The sequence below is a fragment of the Talpa occidentalis genome, unplaced genomic scaffold (genome assembly GCF_014898055.3).
Source record: "Talpa occidentalis isolate TD23 unplaced genomic scaffold, MPIMG_talOcc4v2.1 talOcc4.12, whole genome shotgun sequence".
Classification (NCBI taxonomy): Eukaryota; Metazoa; Chordata; class Mammalia; order Eulipotyphla; family Talpidae; genus Talpa; species Talpa occidentalis.
Genome location: NW_023601212.1, coordinates 18,421,844 through 18,444,034, shown reverse-complemented (window position 1 = coordinate 18,444,034; position 22,191 = coordinate 18,421,844). Strand labels below are relative to the sequence as shown.

General features: G+C 42.1%; 1 protein-coding gene across 1 annotated transcript in view; it reads right to left on the bottom strand.

Annotated features, from left to right (window-relative positions):
• Nucleotides 1-1,979: 1,979 nt before the first annotated feature.
• Nucleotides 1,980-22,191, bottom strand: part of ARCN1 (archain 1) — a 34,758-nt gene continuing 14,546 nt past the window's right edge. The window contains exons 3-10 of the mRNA XM_037505383.2: nucleotides 20,555-20,734; nucleotides 20,212-20,417; nucleotides 18,336-18,500; nucleotides 14,188-14,353; nucleotides 10,903-11,050; nucleotides 10,480-10,588; nucleotides 6,372-6,576; nucleotides 1,980-3,930 (exon numbers count right to left, since the gene is read on the bottom strand). Of these exons, the coding sequence (XP_037361280.1) occupies nucleotides 3,841-3,930; nucleotides 6,372-6,576; nucleotides 10,480-10,588; nucleotides 10,903-11,050; nucleotides 14,188-14,353; nucleotides 18,336-18,500; nucleotides 20,212-20,417; nucleotides 20,555-20,734 (1,269 nt within the window). The 3' untranslated portion in view covers nucleotides 1,980-3,840. The remainder of the gene's footprint in view (nucleotides 3,931-6,371; nucleotides 6,577-10,479; nucleotides 10,589-10,902; nucleotides 11,051-14,187; nucleotides 14,354-18,335; nucleotides 18,501-20,211; nucleotides 20,418-20,554; nucleotides 20,735-22,191) is intronic.

The following is a 22,191-nucleotide window of genomic DNA, read 5'->3' as shown; positions in this document are numbered from 1 at the left end:
CTGCTCCCCTCAGCAGTGTATGTCAGTCTCCCTGATGTTTCCCACTCTGTCTCTGGTGAATCCTCTCACTCCTTCGCATCTCTGGCCTGTACCCCAGCTCTTGTATGCATAAATAAATCTTTAAAAAAAAAAGTTTGTAAGTAGGGACAGCTGTTGCTTCTAATTAGCCTTAAATCTTCTTCATGGGAAGTTTTTCTTCTATTTTTCTATCTTGTTCTAATAAACCCTGCCAAATATGAACTTTTAAGGAAGACTATTCTCTATCAGCCTTGGAAATCTCCCTGGATCCTACCCAGTGTGAATAATGTAAATTAACTGGAAGGCAGCTTCTCCTGTCAGAGATGCAGGGGTTGATAGATTTGGGCTTTGAAACTACTGGGTAGATGAATGACAGATCTTTTTAAAAAGGAACACCTGACCACAGAGGGGTGGGATTCTTACCTCCACTATGTAGAATTAATCCACAGCAGGAACCACAAGCCTCCTACATGAAACAGAATGTTCACTCACATCTAATTGTTTTGTTAAGTCTCCCTCACAAGAAGGCGAGATGCCGTGGAGGGATTAGCTGCCAGTCGGAGGAGGGGAGGTGTGGATGGCTCGGGTGTGTTTCGTTTCATTGGACTAAGGTTACAGTCTGAGAGGCAAATGACACTTCAGCATTAGACCAGATACTATTTCTCTAAAGCAAAAATAAATTCAAAATCTTGGTTTTCACCATTAAAACAAGCTTCCATTCCAGATACGCTTATTCCTTAAAGAATAATTTGCCTTCCAATTTGTTACTATTCAATAGTCCTTCAAGCTAAATAAAGCCTTTTTTGAATTAACTTCTAAGGCATCCATCCATCATTCATCCAGAACTAGATGACTGTTTAGTCCCTGCCCTACAAACTGCAAAGGCCTTACCGCTTTTTGTCTAATGAGGAAGAGAAGGCTCTAAATAGAACCGATACGCAAGATGAATCGTCATTTTTTCTTTGTTGGTCACAGTAAGAATTGCCCTTTATTGACTTTATTAGGCAAGGGACAGCACACTAAACCTCCATTTGGATTAACTCAATGCTTCTCCAATGTTTCTTTTCTTTTTTTTAAAGATTTTATTTATACAAGCACTGGGTACAGTCAGAAGCGCGGGAGGGTGAGAGGATTCACCAGAGCCAGAGCGGGGAGCAAAACAGGCAGACTGACGAAATACACTGCTGAGGGGAGCAGTGAGTGAGACAGAGGTCTGCCGCGCCACATGGGACCCTCGCCCACTGCCAGGGATCGAACCGGCATTGTAGAGGCTGCGGGCAGCTTTGCAGCCCAGTGCTCAACCGCTGTGCCACCGGGGAGGGGAGGTCCTCCAATGTTTCCATCCCCATTTTCTACTTAAGGAAACTAAGGCAACTGAGAAGTTGAACAACTTGCTCGGGGCTGGGCTGGGCATCAAGAGAGGGCTGGCTGACTGCAAAAGTATATCCTCACCACACTGCACTGTCCCAGTGCAGGCTCAGGCTCTGCACTGCCTTTGTCTGGTGAAGGCGGGGTCTTGGGGCACTGCCGGGGCACCAGGCTAGCCCATCAATTCTAAGGCTCCACAATTCACTCCCCTCTGCACAGTACAGACAGGGCTGGGCTACGAAGGCTGCCAAGAGCCTCCTCACTCCTTAGCCAAAGCTGCCCGAAGTCACCGCAGCTAAAAAGGTCCAGGTGGTACCCAGCAACCCCTGAGGGGGAGGGAAGGCACACAAATGCAGGACATGCATACATTCCTTGTGTAGCTGAAGTCTCATTTTTGTGACTCTACAACAACCCCCCATCAAAGACCAAAACTATGTAAATAACATTCAATTAAAAAAATATGTGTTCAAATGTAGAAAAATATACAAGCGGCACAATACCTATAATACAGGGAAAGGCAATGAATATTTTCTCTTAAAAAACCCTACTAATTTTTAATCTTAGATCCCATTACATTATCTTGAATCAGCAAAGTATGAGTCAAAGTATTCATTTTATAATACTTTTTATTTGATTAAAGAATTTGCCTTCTGTGTACACTGGAATGTTATATTCCCTATGTATTTTACAGGGTTACAAAACATCTCTCGTTTTAAATATTACCCCAAAAGTAATTTCAGAAAAAAAGGGTTTTGTGAAACTAAGCCTTTTAAAAAATCATATGGACAAGCAACTCTCAAACAAAACTGGATTAATAAGATTTCTTGTCGTCTACTTAACTACATGACAGACTTCTTGTTCCAGTCCCCTTCCTCAAAAAAACCTCATGTGGAAACCAAACTAGAGATAAGGGTTCTTCCCTGATGCAGTTAAGGGAAAGGGAAAGGCCAGAAATTTCTTTGGCAAACAATTCCATCCATGGCCATTTGTGTGACTGCTTTAAGTACACTAGACTGGTTGCAGGGAAGACCAGAAGTTGTTCCGAGTGGGTACTCTCCGGCCAGCTGAAAGTGCAGGTCACCTAGTCATCCGCCTCTTCCCCCTACCGGTGGCTGCAACCTGGCAGCAGCTTCGCCAACCCTACTAAATGCAACATTGGGTTAAAAGTCAACTCTGGATTGGCCGATGTAGTCTTTTCCATTGAAAAAATAATAGGTGACATAGGGCTGAAGAACCACCACTACTTGATGACATTCAATAGAAAAGGATTAGAGGAGAAAAGAAAGGATTTTTGAGATTGTAGCAACAGATAGGCTGGTGAAAAGTGCACAGACTGAAGGAAATGGAGTTTATACCGGCAATCTCTACTTAACAATATAATCAGCTGCCTCTTCTAATGTTAAATCCTGGTGGTGGAAAGGGGTCTCCTCATAACTTATAGCCCATGGAATTGGCAAAGAGACTTACTGAACCCACAGCTTCCAAAATCATAACCTCATCTCTGCTAGAAAGGAAAGAACTGAGAACAGCCAGGAATGGGAGGTGGTGAATGTGAGGAATGTGAATGGATTACAAAGATGGTGAGCTGCTATGTTTTAGTTGAAGTACACACAAATGTGGAGAACTGGAGGCCTGAGTAGCCCGAGCAGCAGACATGATTACCTGTGGATATGAAATTCCTAACTGAACTTAACCATTCTTCTCCCAGACATACTGAAGTGGGGGCTGTGGCATTTGAAAGCTGTTTTTCAGCTGTCCTCAACATAGACACAAGTAGGACTCACAGTACTGTTCTAAAATGAAGGGAAAGACCCAAAAGGAAAACCATTTTGCAAGGAGTGGAAGGATAACTGAATAGAGGAAAAGGATATAAGACATCCTTCTCTTTTAACTTCTAGACCCCATGTCCCTTAAAAGCAATTCACCTGTATAATCCAAAAACCCAAGAACGGATTAGTTCAACTTGTCCCAGGAGTGCCTGACAAATACAATGCCTATACACAGATACGCTGATGCTTGACTGAATGCATAGAAAGAAAAAAACTAGAGGAAAGGAATAAGAAAGATTAAAATTTTCTGCAGAGAAAACTTCTAAAAAACATAGTATGAAATATAACTGTATTTAAGTAAAGGAGCAACTAGGTGAAGACAGAGAAGCTATTTTTTAACTGGGAGCACTCTCTGGAAAGCTTGTTTTCTTGCTGGCCAATAAAATCTGCCAAAGAAATAAGCAGCCTTTCCCTTCATGTTTGTGTCATTTCTTTGCCAATGAATGTCTCTGTGACACCGAAACACTGAGGGTGTGAGTTGAGGGTCCTTGCGCGCAGAGAATCGTGCATTGTATCAGAAGTAAAGGGTCTCCAATGGCTTGTAGATTTGGAAAAAACTCTTTCAGCCACGGTTGGCTTCTTCTTTATTAATTTGATATTTTTCCTTTTCGGTTCCTTCTTGGTATTACAGGATTTCATACTTATCCACTAGGAAAGTGGTCTCTGTGGAAAACCTTACGGGGCTGTTTCCATCTACTTGGGTCACTTTGGTAACCTAGGAAAACAAACAAAAGAGTAAAGTAAATCAGAAGGAGAGTTCCAAGGTGCTAAGTTCTCAGTACAAAACAGATGAAATTCCCTAAAAACAGTATTAAAATCTCAGAAGTACTAAAAAAGTTGAATTCACAGCTACAACTTACATCATCATTCTCCCCCACTAACACAACCAATTTGTTCTCTAGATCAAAAATACAAGTATTGGGAAGATTAAAAGGTCCAGAATGAGTGGCCACCCAATTCTTGCCCTATAAAACCTATTCAGTTCATAGACATTCTATCAGAGTAATCAATTAACATTTTAACCCAAAATACACTATTCTAACTCTTTTACTCTCGAAGTCTCACTAAGCTACTTCAGCATATTTATTTGCTAGCTATGACTGGTCCTTCTAATGAGATCTCATCTTTTTATTAACAATGAATATCTAGTTTTATGAATTACCTGTAATAATGATGTCAGTAACGGCAGCAACATAATACCTGAACCACTAATTCACATTTTCTAACAAGGCTTTGAGAGAGCATTTATACTGTCATACTCTTCACAAGATCCCAAACAGGAAAATTTCTATCTAATGTCTTTGGTTCAAGAATGTGCTCCCAATAACTGATAGGGTTATGCCAATAAGTGACAAGGAGTGAGGCGTCAAGGAGGGAAGGAGAGAGAGAAAACACCAATGAGCTGCTCTTTGCAATCATCCAATAGAGGAAATTATAAATCCCAACACTTGTAAGAGAGACAGAGACCATTTGGAAGATAGTATCAGAATAACATACAAATCAACAAATCAAAGGGGAAGACAACAATATAAACTGGGTGCTTATAACACAACTTCGAAAACTGGAGAAACAGTGAGTTCAAAATAATGATCGGGCCTCCCCTGGTGGCGTAGGTGGTTGAGCGCTGCACTGTGAAGCTGTCCGCAGCCTCTGCAGTGCTGGTTTGATCTGGGCCGGGCGGCGAGGGTCCCACGTGGCCCAGCAGACCTCTCCTGTTGCGCTCGCTGCTCCCCTCAGCAGTGTATTTCATCAGTCTGCCTGTTCTGTTCCCTGTTCTGTCTCTGGTGAACCCTCTCACCCCCCACTCATACCTCTGGCCTGTACCCCGGTTCTTGTATAAATAAATCTTTTAATAAAAAAAAGATCTAGGGCCTCCCTGGTGGCACAAGGGGTTAAGTCTCAGCACTATGAAGCTATCAGCAGCCACTGCAGCACGAGTTCGAGCCTAGCCAGGCAGACCTCTCCTATCTTGCCCGCTGCTTCCCTCAGCAGTGTATTTCAATCTGCCTGTTCTGCTCTCCACTCTGTCTCTGGTGAATCCTCTCACCACCCTCTCCCAACCCCAACCCCAGCACCTCTCAACTCTAGCCTACACCCCAGCAATTGTATGCATAAATAAATCTTTAAAAAAAAAAAACTAACTGTATAGTTCATAAATTTCCATTACTCTGCTTATGATTAAAGACAGGGTTTTACAAAGGAATTGACTCTTGATATTCTGTTATCAATGTAGAGAAAATATGAAACAAATAATTCAAACACTGTATCAATTTGTATTAAAATCCCATTTTTTTTGGTAGTAATTTTGGTAGTAATTTGCAAACAAAAAAGTGTTCTTTCATTCCTTGGTTCAAATCAAGTGATGTTACAAAACGCATTAGAAAACCATGTATTGGGTGTTTTGCAAATGGATTTTAAAATACCCAATTATAAAAAAACAGGTAACTAGGAGATATGAACCCTGCATAATCCATAGGTACTCTTGAATGTATTCAATTTCCTTACTCTTTTGACAGGAAAACTGAAGTAAAACTGGTGAGAAACTTGATCAAGCTGATATAATGAGTCAGTAATGGAACCCGCTGAAGACACTAGCTTTTCTCATTGTTTTTGCTCTGACAAACTCACTCTGCTGTTTACCTGGCATCTGTCCTACAGTTTTCCCCATATAAGCCCTTTATTAAAATGGGATACCTCTATTCAGCAATCAAAAAAGATAAACTCATGCCATTTGCAGCAACGTGGAAGGAACTAAAAGGAATTATGCTCAGTGAAATAAGCCAGAAGGAAAAAGAAAAATATTGGATGGTTTCACTTATAACAGAAATATAGGGAAACCAAATAAGACATCAGTGTAAAAAAAAATAATAACAGTACAAAACACAACAAAGCAAAAACAGACAATTATAAACCAGAGACATCCTGCAGGGGAGGAGGTGGAGAGGAATGAGAGGGAGGGAGGGAGGAGCACAAGGGACTGTGGTGATGGTGCACGGGTGCCTTAGGGAAGGAAATTCTATGGGGACTCAATCTGAGGGGTGGGGGGAAGCAAATATTGTCAAAAAAATTTAAATAAAAAAAAAAACACAGTGCTCGCTTCAGCAGCACATATACTAAAAAAAAAATACAAAAAAATAAAAAAATAAAATGGGGTACCTGTATGTTACAGTAATTCTTTTTGGAGATGAAGGAGACTTGAACGGGGAAGAAGTCATTGGGCTGCCCAGCAATGCTGAACTCAAGGCTGCCACTCTTATTTTTGGCATCAATCACTGGCAGGCACCACTCCAAGGTATTTCGCCGACTGTCATGTCGATACTCGCCATCGATCTCACCAATCACAGGTGCACCGACGCCAGACCTGTCATGAGAAACATCCATGTCAAATTAACTGTCCAGAGCCAGAACTCTGCAAAGGAAAACCAACCAAAAACGTCAGTTGTTCCTCAAATTCTACCTATTATAGTCTTTAAAAAAATACTAAGCATCTACCCAAAGGACACAAAAACATTAATTCAGAAGGATACCTGCACCCCTATGTTTACTGCAGCACCATGTACAATAGGTAAGATATGGAAACAACCCAAATGCCCAAAAACAGATGGCCGGATCAAGAAGATGTTGTACATATACACAATGGAGTATTACTCAGCAATCAAAAAAAGATAAACTCATGCCATTCACAGCAACATGGATGGAGCTGGAAGGGCTTATGCTCAGTGAAATAAGCCAGAAAGAAGAACATTGGATGGTTTCACTTATAGGAGGAGTGCAAAGAAACTAAATAAAGGAGCAAGAAAAAAAGTAATTATAATAAAAAACAAAATTAACAAGCAACTAAAAATCAGAGACATTCTGCAGGGGAAGAGGAGGGAGAGGGATCAAAACAAGGGAGGGAAGAGCACAGGGACTATGGTGATAGTGCACGGGTGAATCGGTGGTGGGAATTTTGTTTTTATTTTTTGAACATTTATTTATTTATTTATGCATACAAGAACTGGGGTACAGGCCAGAGGTACGAGGGAGGGGGTGAGAGGATTCACCAGAGACAGAGCAGGTAATAAACAGGCAGGCTGACAGAAATACACCGCTGAGGGGAGCAGCGGGTGAGACAGGAGAGGTCTGCTGTGCCATGTGGGTAGCTCCCTGGCCAGCCAGGTATCGAGGATCGAACTCGTGCTGCAGAGGCTGCAGACAGCTTCATGGTGCTGTGCTCAATCCCTTGTGCCACCAGGGAGGACTGGTGGTGGGTATTTTACAGGGACTACACCTGAGAGGAGAAAGCATACATTGTATAAAAAGGAAAAATGATGTTACATAGAACCATAGTTTGCAGATATGCCTGTGGGCTACCTTCTAATTTATGGATTAGATTTAGAGCTACTGGGGAACTCAGACTAACATATGTATAAAGTGGGCTATCTTTCAAAAAATCCTCCACCAATGGTTTGCTGCCCTGTTAAGAAGTCATTTTAATAAAATGTTACATAGGGGGCCTCCCCTGGTGGCGCACAGGTTAAGTGCTGGGCTGCAAAGCTGCCCACAGCCTCTGCAGCGCTGGTTTGATCCCCAGTCGCCGGCGAGGGTCCCACATGGCGCGCAGACCTCTCCTGCCGCCCAATGCTCCCCACAGCAGTGTATTTCGTCGGTCTGCCTGTTCTATTCCCTGCTCTGGCTCTAGTGAATTCTCTCATGCTCCCATGCTTCTGATTGTACCCAGTGCTTGTATTAAAATAAAAAAAAGTTACACAGGCAGCTGTGGTGGGGGGAGGGGCTGGGGGGGAGGGAACAAGTTATTAAGAGTGTGTTTGGGGCCTCCCTGGTGGCACAAGGGGTTAAGCATAGCACTATGAAGCAATCTGCAGCTACTGCAGCATGAGTTTGATCCTCGGCCAGGGAGGTGACCCACATGGCGCAGCAGATCACTCCTGTCTGGCCCATTGCTCCCCTCAGCAGTGTATTTCAGTCAATCTGCCTGTTCTGCTCCTCGCTCTGTCTCTGGTGAATTCTCTCACCCCCCATCACCTTTGGCCTGTACCCCAGTTCTTGTATGCATAAATAAATAAATCTTTAAAAAAAAAAAAGTATGCGTGTTTTGGGGAGATTGCGATTTCAAAAACCATATTGTAGTTATTTAGAATGGAGATGAATTTGGGCCTTTCAGAGGATGTTTTTAAAAGGTTTTAGAATGTTCCAAAACTCATTACAGTTGCAGCTTCAGTGATTTACAATCCATTAGGTGCACTTTTATATGATAAGTGAAAGCACAATTACCCCTGGGCAAAATGGGAACATGATGGGAGACGTAGTTGTCCATAATCCAGAAGATAACCAGGGCTAGTAGGATGTATTTTGCACCCCCACACATGGCCGTCAGGCAGTGTTACCTACTCCTACACATTCTAAATTTACCATCTTTTAATTTACCAGTAACACTCAATGCTTACATTAGGGGCAAGGTAAATAATGGAGACAAAGAAAACTTTAGGGGTGATTTAACAAATTAACTCTTCACTCAATTTTATGGTTCCACTGCATGTGTTTCTCTCTTTACTCTTGTTCCAATTTTGATTCTGATCTTCTCTAATTTGATCAGTTCTAGACAATAGGGTAAAATGTTGTCTAAGGGTCTTTTCTGGAGACTATCGCAAAATTGAACTAAGACACAGGAAACCACCATAACCACAATTATAGGGTAGATGGAGAGGCTCAAAAATTATGGCAAACTAAAAATAGTCTAGTAAAATAAATCTTGACAAAACAAAACCCACATCTGTCACCACACCCAAGTCCTACAGCAGTTCAAGGTAGCCACCTATTGTTCTAAAAGATGATGAAGCTGTGAAGAATAATATGGTTTACACCATCTTACTGGTAATAAAGTCTCTTAAAAAATAGAAATAAAGAATGTCTAAAATCAGATCTGGTCATATGAATGCCTAATTATCAAAAAAGGAAGGAAAAAAAAAAACCCCACAAATTAAATTAGTACCATGTAATAGTAAAGATATTATAAAAAACACATTCACTGGTATTTATAATTAAGCTCTTCACTTAATCGTGGGAGAAGGTACTGAGAGGTATCAAAGAAGAGCTGGGAGTCACTGGTGAAATAAGACTAGTGCATACTCTCTGGAAATGCTACTGTGGAAATAAATTGAAGATAAAGAGAAGTTCCAGGGCCTCCCCGGGTGGCGCAGTGGTTGAGCGCGAGGGTCCCACGTGGCGCAACAGACCTCTCCTGCCTCTCCCGCTGCTCCCCTCAGCAGTGTATTTCGTCAGTCTGACTGTTCTGTTCCCTGTTCTGGCTCTGAATACTCTCATCCTCCTGCGCTTCTGACTGTACCCAGTGCTTGTATAAATAAATAAATCTTTAAAAAAAAAAAACCAAAAAAAGAGTAGCTCCAGATGATACTAGAAAGTAGATAATTTAAATATACAACAAACACGTATTGAAGTTAAATTCTGGGGAATGATTGACATTTTCATTACTTTAATTATGCTGATGGTTTCACAAGTGTGTGTGTGTGTGTAAACTTGCCAAACTGTGCAATTTAAGTATGTACAGTTTACTACATTTGCTAAACCTCAATAAAGCTGTTAAAAAATTTACCGAAAATTATTGTAGATATCTTGATTCAACAAGAATTAAGTTTCTATGAAAACATGCTCTTTATCTGCAAGTTTAGAAAGCAAAGTGAAAAGAAAAATTCAGTCTGAGAACCTCAATTTCCTTAAGAGTTACAAAACATACCAGAGAAAGTTTGAGAAGTGGCTCCGCCTTCTGGAAATCTTCACTACTACATGAACAAACTGAGGACCAACATCTGAAAACCACACTTAGGAGTGACAACTAGCTTTTGTTTCATTTGGTTTGAAGTCAGAAAAAAATCACACTTTTTGAAGTGTACAGTTCCAATGCACTTTGACAAATGTATGCATTCATGTAAACATCAATAACAGTCAAGTCAGGACATTTTCAGCATCTCCAAAATCTCCCTTATATACCTTTGCAATTAAATGTCTTCTTCTTTCTGATTTCTGCTCTAAGTATATCACCTTAACCTTTTCAGAATGTCATATAAATGGGATCATATAGCAGACAGCCTTTTGTATCTGACTTTACAACTAGCCTTTTTAAGAAGCAAATTATCTTAGAATCGACAGTGAACTAAATGCTGCCTACAAATTGAATTCCAAAAGACTAGTTCTATAAACCTAGTAAAGAAAAAAAAAAAAAGATTATATGTGGAACATCACTTACGGGAGTGGAATGGTGATAACCACATCATTCAGCTCTAAATTATCTTCTTGCAGCTCATATTCTATGTTGACATCACAGCCATTTCCACTCTCTGAGGGCCAGCAATTAACTGAGGAAAGAAGCAAAGCAGACTTACCAGATCATCAGAAAAAGTGGAGGAAAGTTAAGATGGCAATCCAAAATGACAGCTGCAGGCCTTAAACATTCTAATATAAACTATTAAAAAAATGATTTCAAATTAAAGCTATTAAAAATTAAACTTAATGATTAAAACACAAAATGCATGACTAGTCCATTTTGAAAGAAAATTATTTTTATGAAAAAAGAATTCTGTTATAGCAATGAAGATATGTGTGTATAAGCCAAGGCTATTTCGAGTTCTCAATGTAGACTAGCTTAGTGGGACAGGCCAAAAGCACTTACTTGTTAGTGGAATAAAAGATTCCTCTGTGGTTTGTAGTCTCCATTTTAGCACCCCTACGTCACTGTTGACTGGAAATGACTTCTCTGGATTTTTTAGGCCAATCAGAGATTCTGCAGTGAAAAGTTTTTTATCCACATTTGGATGGGTCTGAAATGAAAAGTAAAAGAAAACTTCTGAGGTCCAGACATAAAGAGAGGAAATAAATCCCCTCTGGTCTTACACAGCCTACAATCTACACATCTATAACAGGGTATGTAAAAAATTCTAGTTTTTTTTTTTAAAAATATTTATTTAGGGCCTCCCTGGTGGCGCAGCGGTTGAGCGCTGGGTTGCGAAGCTGCCCGCAGCCTCTGCAGCCCCAGTTCGATCCCCGGCTGCTCCCCGGCCACCGGAAGAGGGTCCCACATGGCGCAAAGACCTCTCCTGCCACCCGCTTTGGTCCTTCTGCCTGCTCTGCTCCCCTCTCTGGCTCTGGTGAATTCTCTCACCCTCCCGCGCTTCTGACTGTACCCAGTGCTTGTATAAATAATAAATAAATAAATCTTTAATAAATAAATAAATAAATAAATAAAAATATTTATTTATTTATACCAGCACTGGGTACAGTCAGAAGCGGGGGAGGGTGAGAGAATTCACCAGAGCCAGAGCAGGGAACAGAACAGGCAGACTGATGAAATACACTGCTGAGGGGAGCAGCAGGCGGCAGAAGAGGTCTGTGCGCCATGTGGGACCCTCGCCCAGCGGACAGGGATTGAACCGGCGCTGCAGAAGCGCAGCCCAGCGTTCAACCGCTGAGCCACCGGGGAGGCCCAAATTCTAGTTTTTTTTTTTTTTTCTTTCCTCTTTTCGAAGACTTTTTTTTAAAGATTTATTTATTTATGCATACAAGAGCTGGGGTATAGGCTGAAGGTATGGGGGGTGAGAGGATTCACCAGAGACAGAGTGGGGAGCAGAACAGGCAAATCTACTAAAATATGCTGCTTAGGGGAGCAGCAGGACACACAGGAGAGGTCTGCTGTGCGATGTCCCTGGCCAGGGATTGAACTGTTGGCGCAGTAGCCGGCAATAGCTTGACAGCACTGAGACTTTAACCCCTGTGCCACCACAGAAGCCCCACAAGTTAATAGTTTTGGTAAATGAAAAGTTAAAAACCATTAACCGGGCCTTCCCAGTGGCTCAGCGGTTGAGCGCTGGGTTGCAGAGCTGCCCACAGCCTCTGCAGTGCCGGTTCGATACCCGGCTGCTCCACCGCCACCGGAGGAGGGTCCCACATGGCATGCAGACCTCTCCTGCCGCCCGCTGCTCCCCTCAGCAGTGTGCCTTGCTCCTTCTGCCTGTTCTGCTCCCCGCTCTGGCTCTGGTTAATTCTCTCACCCTCCCACACTTCTGACTGTACCCAGTGCTTGTATAAATAAATAAATTAAAAAAAAAAAAAAAACCATTAACCAAGTTCTTTCCAGAATTACTACAAAGAGAAGAGTCTCATGATGGGGGTCAAGCTAGCCAAACAGAAGATAGGGTCAGACACTGATGAGTTGCCTGGGTCAGACAGCAGGCCTGACCATATACTAAGAAGGGCAGGAGAAGGAGAAGTTCTATGGGACGTTTGGTTGCCCATTTTGCCAAGAGCTAAAACTGTTCAAACTAGACCATCTGAGACAATATGATCTTTTTTTAAGATTTATTTATTTATGTATACAAGAGCTGCGGTACCGGCCAGAGATGCAGGGGGTGAGAGGATTCACCAGAGACAGAATGGGGAACAGAACAGGCAGACTGACTGAAATACACTGCAGAGGGGAGCAGCGGGCAACACAGGAGAGGTCTGCTGCACAATGTGGGTTGCTCCCTGGCCAGCCGGGGATTGAACTTGTGCTGCAGAGGCTGTGGATTGCTTCATAGTGCAGTGCTTAACCCCTTGGGCCACCAGGGAGGCCCCAATCTGATTTTTTTTTTTTTTTTAAAGGAAATCAGATTTGGAGAAAAAAGGGTAAAAATACCTTTGGAAAGCAGTCTATATATACTTTAGGAACCAGCAAAGTCACTAAGAAATAATACATCAGCACTACTTATATTATACTATTATAGATAACAACACATTCTTTCCCTGAAAAGGCTTTGTTCTTATGACAAGAGATATTAAGATCAGCCATCAAAATAAAATGTGACAAGAAAACTGTAATTCTAAGGAGGGTCTCATACATATCATACATAGGTAGGTGAAATATACATATTTATTGTGTAAGGATTTTATGCACTTTTCAAATATGCCATTAGGTATTTTCCTTCAGTTAAAAAAAAAACCACACAGGCACTGATAGTTTATATAGTGGCCACAGAAAGCATAAATTTAGTAGTAGTATTTGCTTTAATAAAATACCTCCCTATGAAGTTTAATGCATCTTTTTTGGTAAGTATGCTGTCATTTCTTAGATTCTGCTATGGCCTTTCATTCAATTCCAGTATTAAAAGGCCCTTTCTTTTTCTTTAAACTTTTTTTTTTTTTAAGATTTATTTATGCATACAAGACCTAGGGTATAGGCCAGAGGCACGGGGGTGGGGGTGGGGGTGGGGGTGTGAGAGGATTCACCAGAGACAGAGTAGGGAGCAGAATAGGCGGATCTTCTGAAACACACTGGGGAGCAGGCTAGACAGGAAAGGTCTACTGTGCCATGTGGGTCAGCTCCCTGACTGGGATCAAAGTCATGCTGCAGTGGCTGGCGATTGCTTGATAGTGCTGAGACTTAGCCTGCACCACCAGAGAGGCCCTTAAAGGAACCCCCCCCCTTTGAAGATTTACCTATTTATGCATACAAGAGCTAGGTGGTAGGCCTAGAGGTGCGGCAGGTGAGAGGATTCACCAGGGACAGAGTGGGGAGCAGAATGGGAAAATTTACTGAAATACACTACTGAGGGGTACAGCAGGTGAAACAGGAAAGGTCTGCTGTGCCATATGGGCTATCCCCCCTAGATGGGGATTGAACTTGTGCTGCAGTAGCTGCGGATTGCTTCACAGTGCTGACACTTAACCACCACCAGGGAAGCCCTTTAAAAGACTTTTTTAATACAGGTGCTGTCAATCACTCTCAGCCATCTTGGGAAGAAATCTGTTTCCTCAAGTCATCAACTGCACGTAACAAGTTAATTTCTTTCCTATGACATAAGCTATATAACCTAAATAATTTTCTGTGATCTGTGGTTCATGTGAGGAATTTCAGTTGAGAAAGAATTGTGTTAGGTAAGCAAGCAAATATCTTACTCCCTTTTCAAAAACCTCTGCATACCTGCAGCTGCACCCCTTTCTTATCTTCATTTTCCACATGAAGACGAATTCGGCCAAATTTATCATCTGAGATCCTAAGCATGATCATGCCATGTAATTCCATATTTTGTAATCCTCCATCTCGTCCACAGGTTAGTGTGATCTTTTCCTCAATCTTCATGTGCACACTGCAAAGAAAAAGCAAATTTTTTTTTTTTTAAAAGTTGTATTTATTTATACAAGCACTGGGTACAGTCAGAAGCGCGGGAGGGTGAGAGAATTCACCAGAGCCAGAGCAGGGAGCAGAACAGGCAGAAGGACCGAAGTACACTGCTAAGGGGAGCAGCGGGCGGCAGGACAGGTCTGCGTGCCATGTGGGACCCTCGCCCAGCAGCCGGGGATTAAACCTGTACTGCAGAGGCTGCAGGCAGCTTCGCAGCCCAGCGCTCAACTGCTGTGCCACCAGGGGAGGCCCGAAAAAGCAAATTTGTTCAGAAAAGTAGAAACCATAAAAAACTCCAAGGTTTAATGGTAATTAGCCACCAACTTATTTTAAGATGCTACTACTGTCTGTATCAAAATTTAAAGCATTATACTTTGTTCCAGTAATTTCTCATACTACAAGATAAATTCTCACCCATGCAAAAACAATCTATTAAAATATTCACCAAAGAACCATTTGTAATAGCAAAAGTTCAGAAAATAACTTAAATGTCCACCAATAGGGAACTGCTTAAATACATAAATACATCAACAAAAATGAATGCCAACCAGTTGTTGGGGAGAGACGGGGCAAGGAGTTGAGATGCAGCACAGGTTTGATCCCCCGCCAGAGAGGTGACCCACATGGCACAGCAGACCACTCCTGACTCGCCCGCTGCTCCCCTCAGCACTGTATTTCAATCTACCTGTTCTGTTTCCCACTCTGTCTCTGGTGAATCTTCTCAACCCCTACACCTCTGGACTGTACCCCAGTTCTTACATGCATGCATAAATAAATCTTTTTAAAAAAGTGTATTTGTAAGTAATTTTTTCCTTTCCTTTTATTTTTATTTTTTAAAAGATTTATTTATTTATGCATACAAGAGCTGGGGTACAGGACAGAGATGAGGGGGGTGAGAGGATCCACCAGAGACACAGTGGGGAACAGAACAGGCAGACTGACTGAAATACACTGCTGAGGGGAGAAGTGGACGAGGCAGGAGAGGTCTGACTCACCATGTGGGTTTCTCCCTGGTTGGCCGGGGATCGAACTTGTGCTGCAGAGGCTGTGGATTGTTTCATAGTGCAGTGCTTAACCCTTGCGCCACCAGGGAGGACCTCCTTTCCTTTTTTTAAAAAAGATTATCTATTTATGTGTGGAAGAACTGGGATGTAGGCCAGAGGTGCGGGGGATAAGAGGATTCACCAGAGACAGAGTAGGGAAAAGAAGAGGCAAACTCACTGAAATACACCACTAAGGGGAGCAGCAGGCGAGACAGGAGAGATCTGCTGTGCCATATGTGGGTTTTCTCCCTGGCCAGGGATCAAACTCAGGCTGTAGTAGTGATAGCATTGAGAATTAACCCATAGGCCATAAGGGAGAGACCTTGTAAGTAATTTCAAAAATTAAAATTATACCAGGAATACAGATATACCCTTTTTACCTATTTATTTTTTAAAAGATTTATTTATTTATGCATATAAGAGCTGGGGTACAGGCCAGAGACGCGGGGGGAGGGGTGGGGGGGCGTGAGAGGATTCACCAGAGACAGAGTGGGGAACAGAACAGGCAAACTGACTGAAATACACTGCTGAGGGTAGCAGCGGGCGAGACAGGAGAGGTCTGCTTCGCCATGTGGGTTGCTCTTTGGACAGCCGGGCGATCGAACTTGTGCTGCAGAGGCTGCAGATTGCTTCATAGTGCGGTGCTTAACCCCTTGTGCCATCAGGGAGGCCCCTTTTTACCTATTTAAATACATGTTATCTTATTTATCATTTGCATAGTTCTTTCTCTCTCTCTAAACATTATATAAAGATATGTATATATTTGATTTTTTCCCCTGGACCATTTAGTGACAGAATATAAATATCATAACCTTTTATCTCCCTAAGACTAGTGTATTTTGCAAGAACAGGAACATTCTTTTACATAACCAAGGTAAGTTATTAGCTTCACAAATTTATATTGAACACTACAAATCTACCATCCATATGCCAATTTTGTCAGCTGACCTAATGATGTCCTTTATAGCAGTACAGATTCATTCTGTACTGCCCTTAGATGTCATGACTTTATTGTTTCAAATAAGGAAATTCTTATTTCCAGAGTAAGTGAAAAAAGGTAATTAGAAAATGTAACTACCATTACTATAAGGAGGAGAAAAATAGAATATGTACATGTTTATTCAATTACAGATAGACTATTCCCCCTTAGGAATACACACACAAAAAACCAGTTAACACTAGTTTACTCCAAAAAGAGAAACTGGCATGGCTAGGTGGGGAGTTTACTGTAATAATTTTTGAACCTTTCAAATTTTGAACTGTATGAATACATAACAATAAAAAATAAGCTAAAAGGTATCACTCCTGTGGGCAATTATTAAACACAATCTATCCGGATTCTTGTTTAAAACTATTTTTGGCTGGGTGGACTGCAGAGGCTAAAAAGAATACTCTGGCAGGGCCTCCCCGGTGGCGCAGCGGTTGAGCGCTGGGTTGCGAAGCTGCGCGCGGCCTCTGCGGCGCCGGTTCGATCCCCGGCTGCTCCCCGGCCACCAGAGGAGGGTCCCACATGGCGCGCAGACCTCTCCTGCCGCCCGCTGCTCCCCTCAGCAGTGTACTTCGGTCCTTCTGCCTGCTCTGCTCCCCACTCTGGCTCTGGTGAATTCTCTCGCCCTCCCGCGCTTCTGACTGTACCCAGTGCATGTATAAACAAAACAAACAAACAAACCAGCAAACAAATAAATAAAGCATGCCTCTATTAAAAAAAAAAAAAAAAAAAAAAAAACCTGTTAAAAAAAAAAAAAAAAAAAAAAAGAATACTCTGGCATCCTCCTTATTCTCTGTTCAACTTCTAAATCTTCCCAGAAATAAAGGCACAAGACTCAAGATCACAAAGAGTGTCTCAAGACAATGAAAGCTCCCATTTACCTTCACAAGAGTATGTTCCATACACAAGAAGTATTTATTTAGAAAATAGAGTCTCAAACATTCTCTAATATCTTTTTTAAAAGGGTCAAGTATCTGTCTCATTTAAACACTAGGAACAGCACAGCAGCTTTAGTGATTTAAGAGATTTATTCTGATGTAAGCCCTTCCATTTCATAAACAAGAGGTATACAAAATACTCCTCTTTTATGCACACCTGATAGAGGTATCCTCTCAGCTCATCTTTCACTTGACCTCAAAACCATCAGCAACAGTAGAAGGTCTGGGCTTCAAAACAAGAAATCTGAGTAATGAATATGTGAACTTGATAACTACCACTTAAAAATGTTACCAGCCAACACTCCAGTCATGAGATAAGAGACAAATCCAAATCGATATTGGGTTAAAAACTTAAAAAGTGAAAGATGTTGATTTACTGTTAAAGATATTTATAAATTTTATATTAAAGACTGATTCTCCTTAAATTTTGATAAGAAAAAGACATCAATATATACTGGAGGGATTCACCATAGTTCCAGCCTTCCAGTTCAAGTCATAGAGACAAAGTATACACTAGGCATGAAGACAAGTTATTTTTTAATTTAGCCAGCAGAGTTGATAGAAGTTCCAAACTTCACATAAAATAGCTGTTGATCCTAAAGTACATCCTAAGTCTTTTAAGTCAGGAAAAATTAAGACAGAAAAAGAATTTATAGTGCGCTGAAATAAAAACTTTAAACATTATGTGGTCTGTTCTTACTGAAAAAGTTATGACTTGGGCCTCCTCGGTGGCACAGCAGTTGAGCACTGGGCTGCCCGCAGCCTCTGCAGTGCCAGTTCGATCCCCCAGCTGACGGCAAGGGTCCTACATGGCACACAGACCTCTCCTGCCACGCCTGCTGCTCCCCTCAGCAGTGTACTTCGTCACTCTGCCTGTTCTGCTCCCCACTCTGGCTCTGGTGAGTTCTCTCACCCTCCCGCGCTTCTGACTGTATCCAGTGCTTGTATAAATAAATTAAAAAAAAAATTACGACTTACCTTTCCATATTAATGGGTGGAGCATGTACTTTGTTTGCTTCAGAGGTTCGCTTGCCCATATTGGAGGACACGATAGTTTCACCTTCAGATTTCAACTTGTCCACAAAATTATCTACTTCCTTTCCTTTGGCTCCAAGTTTCAAAGCCTTGCTGGGGCCTGAAGGCCTAAGTGAAAGAATACAAAATAAGAAAAAATACATACATGATTAAAAAATAATAACCCAAGATGATAGAAGTTTCCCCTGAAGCTTTTCTTTCAGAGGAATGTGAAGACCTTGAGGGAAAAGTCCAAGTTACTTAATGTTTAGTGTACAACTAGACTGTTCCTTGCCCCAAACAGCCAATGAGTCACTACAAATTTAAGCTTCAAGTATCCAAACACCAAAGACATACTTTTTTTTTAAGATTTATTTTACTTATTTATGCATATAAGAACTGGGGTGTAGGCCAGAGGTGTGGGGGTGAGAGGATTAACCAGAGACAGAGTGCGGAGCAGAACAGGAGAGACAGGAGAGGTCTGCTGAGCTGAACTCATGCTGCACGTGTTAGATTCCCAGCCAGGAAGATACCCACATGGCGCAGCAGACCTCTTTTGACTTGCGCGCTGCTCCTCTCAGCAGATCAGTAGATCTACCTGTTCTGCTCCCCACTCTGTCTCCAGTGAATCCTCTCACCCTCCATACCTCTGGCCTCTACCCCAGTTCTTGTATACATAAATAAATAAATCTTTAAAAAAAACACAAAAAACAAAACAAAACAAAAAACAAAACAAAACTCGTGCTGCAGTGGCTGCTGATACCTTTGTAGCAGTGAGACTCAACCCCCTGAGCAATCAGAGAGGTCCCCAAGGATATAATTTTATAAACATGTGTAATGTGATAAAAACTTTGTGCCTTCCATCCAGATAAACATATCTGTGCATAAACTTTTGCATATAATTTCTATTTTTTCAGATTTCCCCCTGAAATCCATCATGAGTACTAAGACTAAAAATCTACATTCCATAAACAGTTACACCCTCAAATATTTCTTCCTCTCTTAAAATAAGGCAACTTTCATAGGAAACACATCACAGTATAATTTATAAAAGAACTTTCAGGGCCTCCCCGTGGCACAGCGGTTGAGCGCTGGGTTGCGAAGCTGCCCGCAGCCTCTGCAGCGCCGGTTCGATCCCCGGCTGATCCCCGGCTGCTCCCCGGCCACCAGAGGAGGGTCCCACATGGTGCGCAGACCTCTCCTGCCGCCCGCTGCTCCCCTCAGCAGTGTATTTCGGTCCTTCTGCCTGCTCTGCTCCCCGCTCTGGCTCTGGTGAATTCTCTCACCCTCCCGTGCTTCTGACTGTACCCAGTGCTTGTATAAATAAATCTTTAAAAAAAAAAAAAAAAAAAAAAAAAGAACTTTCACACAAAAGGAAAAATACCACACTGAGGTTTGACCTTATCCCTATATCCTCAAATTTATTTTTATGCTTTATTTCATCAAATCACTCATTATTTACAGCTGGCTAGAATCAGACATCACTGCAAAATACACACATACAGGCTTCATCTGCCATTCTAGGCTACTAGTGATAACATGGATTACACCTGGGGCCTCCCTGGTGGCACAGGGGTTAATGTCTCAGCGCTATCAAGCTATCACTAGCCACTGCAGCATGAGTTAGATCCCCTGCCAAGGAGCTAACCCACATGGCGCAACAGACCTCTCTTGTCTCACCCTCTGCTCCCCTCAGCAGTGTATTTTAGTAGATCCACCTATTTTGCTCCCCACTCTGTCTGTGGTGAATCCTCTCACCCCCTTGTCCTATACCCCTGTTCTTGTTGTATGGATAAATAAATCTTCAAAAAAAAAAAAACAAAAAACCCATGGATTATACCTGGCTGGTGCAGGTGCCACTTTTGGTTTATCAGTTTCAATGATAGTCTCTGTGATCATGGTAGTTGAGCTACCCCCAGACACTGCAGAGCTTCCAAATCCCCCAAATCCTGGTGCTTTTTTGCCCAGTCTCTCTGCATCTCTTCGGGCCTGTTGTAATTCCTTTGCTTTACGCCGCATCTCAGCCTTGGCTTCACGTTCTTGAGTCTATAAAAAGAGACACATATGAATATAGCTTTTAGTACAGTACATATTAGCAAAAGGAGGAAAGAAAATCAGATAGCAAAGTCTTAAAGAAGATATACAAATTACAAACTGGCAGTCCCAGGGAAGACCTTATTTACCTCTCTGACAGCTCTGAAAACCTTCTCCTCGTGAGAATCCATTTCTGTAAAGGTTCTGATCTGTGCCAGGTTAACATTCTCCCGGTATCCCAGGGCAACGATTTCATCAAAAGCAAAAATCAAGTCAAAACAGTGCTCTGATATTTCATTCTCCTCTAAGGCCCGGCAATATTCAGGGATCTAATCATGAATAACAATGGAAAAGATTAAGAATTTATCAGCAATTATGTTTTTCAAGCCTTACTCGTTGGGGTCGGGGAGGTCAATCACCTGGACTTTCTGAGTTGATCCCTAAAGACTGAGTGAAGGTATGACGTAGGAGCCAAGAAGCTGAATTTTTTAAAAATATCCCACAGGTGGTCTAATGAATGCATTTTGAGAAACCAAGATCTACTCACAAATATTTATTAAGCAGCTATTACACCACCAGGTCAAGGTTATTCTTCATTGTAGGGATAAAGAAGGAACAGGTAATTAGTCTGTGCCTTGTGGAGGTGGTGTTTATAATCTAAGAGGAACAGAAAACATCAGGTACACAAATGTAGACAGCCAGTGACTGTCATATATAAAACAAAGCATGTGAGCATGACTTGGAGACAAAGAGGGCCTCTCTCCGAGGTAACTATGGAACAACAGGAAAAAGTCAGTCAGTAAACAACTGGGGGAAAAGCATCCAGTTGGATTTCCCATTTTCCCTAAGCTCCCTTTGGCCCAGACCCTCCCAAGAGCACTGCAAAGGAAACCAAGTGCAGGAGAACGAAATTCTTTCCTTATCATCAAGGCTTTTAGAGCCAGCAGAAATAGGACTGGCGATGGCAATGGGGAAGCATCTAGAAGGCTCCTTCTCTCCTTCGTTAGGTGCCAGTGGCAACTCCCTGCCTTCTGAAAAACCTGGTACCTATTTCCTCTCCATCAACGAAGTGTTCCTAAAGTGCTGGGCCCAGCCAGAACTTCAGGCTGAGCCAGGGGCTATGACAATGCTCAGTCCTCTTAGCACTTCAGGAGCACTGTCCATATGGGCAGGGTCTTCAGAGTATCCTTTCTAAGTCCAGGTCCCTGGGGATCACAGGGACAGGGTGAGAGACCAGTCCCCAAGATTATGGAGAACGTGACATCACCTAAGAGGCTGATTCCCTTCCTGACAGGCTGGACAACACATAAGGAAGACATGGGCCTGGGACCTTTTAGGAGGGAAAGGGGAGTCATGTGGCACATGACACTTGAAGAGCAGGTAGACAGCTAGGGCTAGGAGGCCTGAGGCACTTCTTCCTGAAATGGTCTGCCACATCTAGGGCAGCTATGTTGTGGGCAGCTGTGATCAGGTGAATGACACTGATGAGGGCCAAGTCTTATCCTTTAAAGTATAAATTTCAATAAACTCGATTTCCATCTGTATTTTAAATAAGACTTTGGCATAAAGGCTTATCTAAAGAATAATAGCTAAAAATAGGACCAAACAAATGTCAGAACTTCAAAGGCAGAATAGAGTAATTATTCAAAAATTTGGAAGCAGAAGTGCAGTTCTTTCCTTTAGGACACTCATAGCCTAAGAGCATGCCCAGTAAATGTTGAATGTATAGGAGCAACAGGCTGCTGGGCTGGAGGGTGGCAGGCATGAAGTATGCAAACTGGTAAGC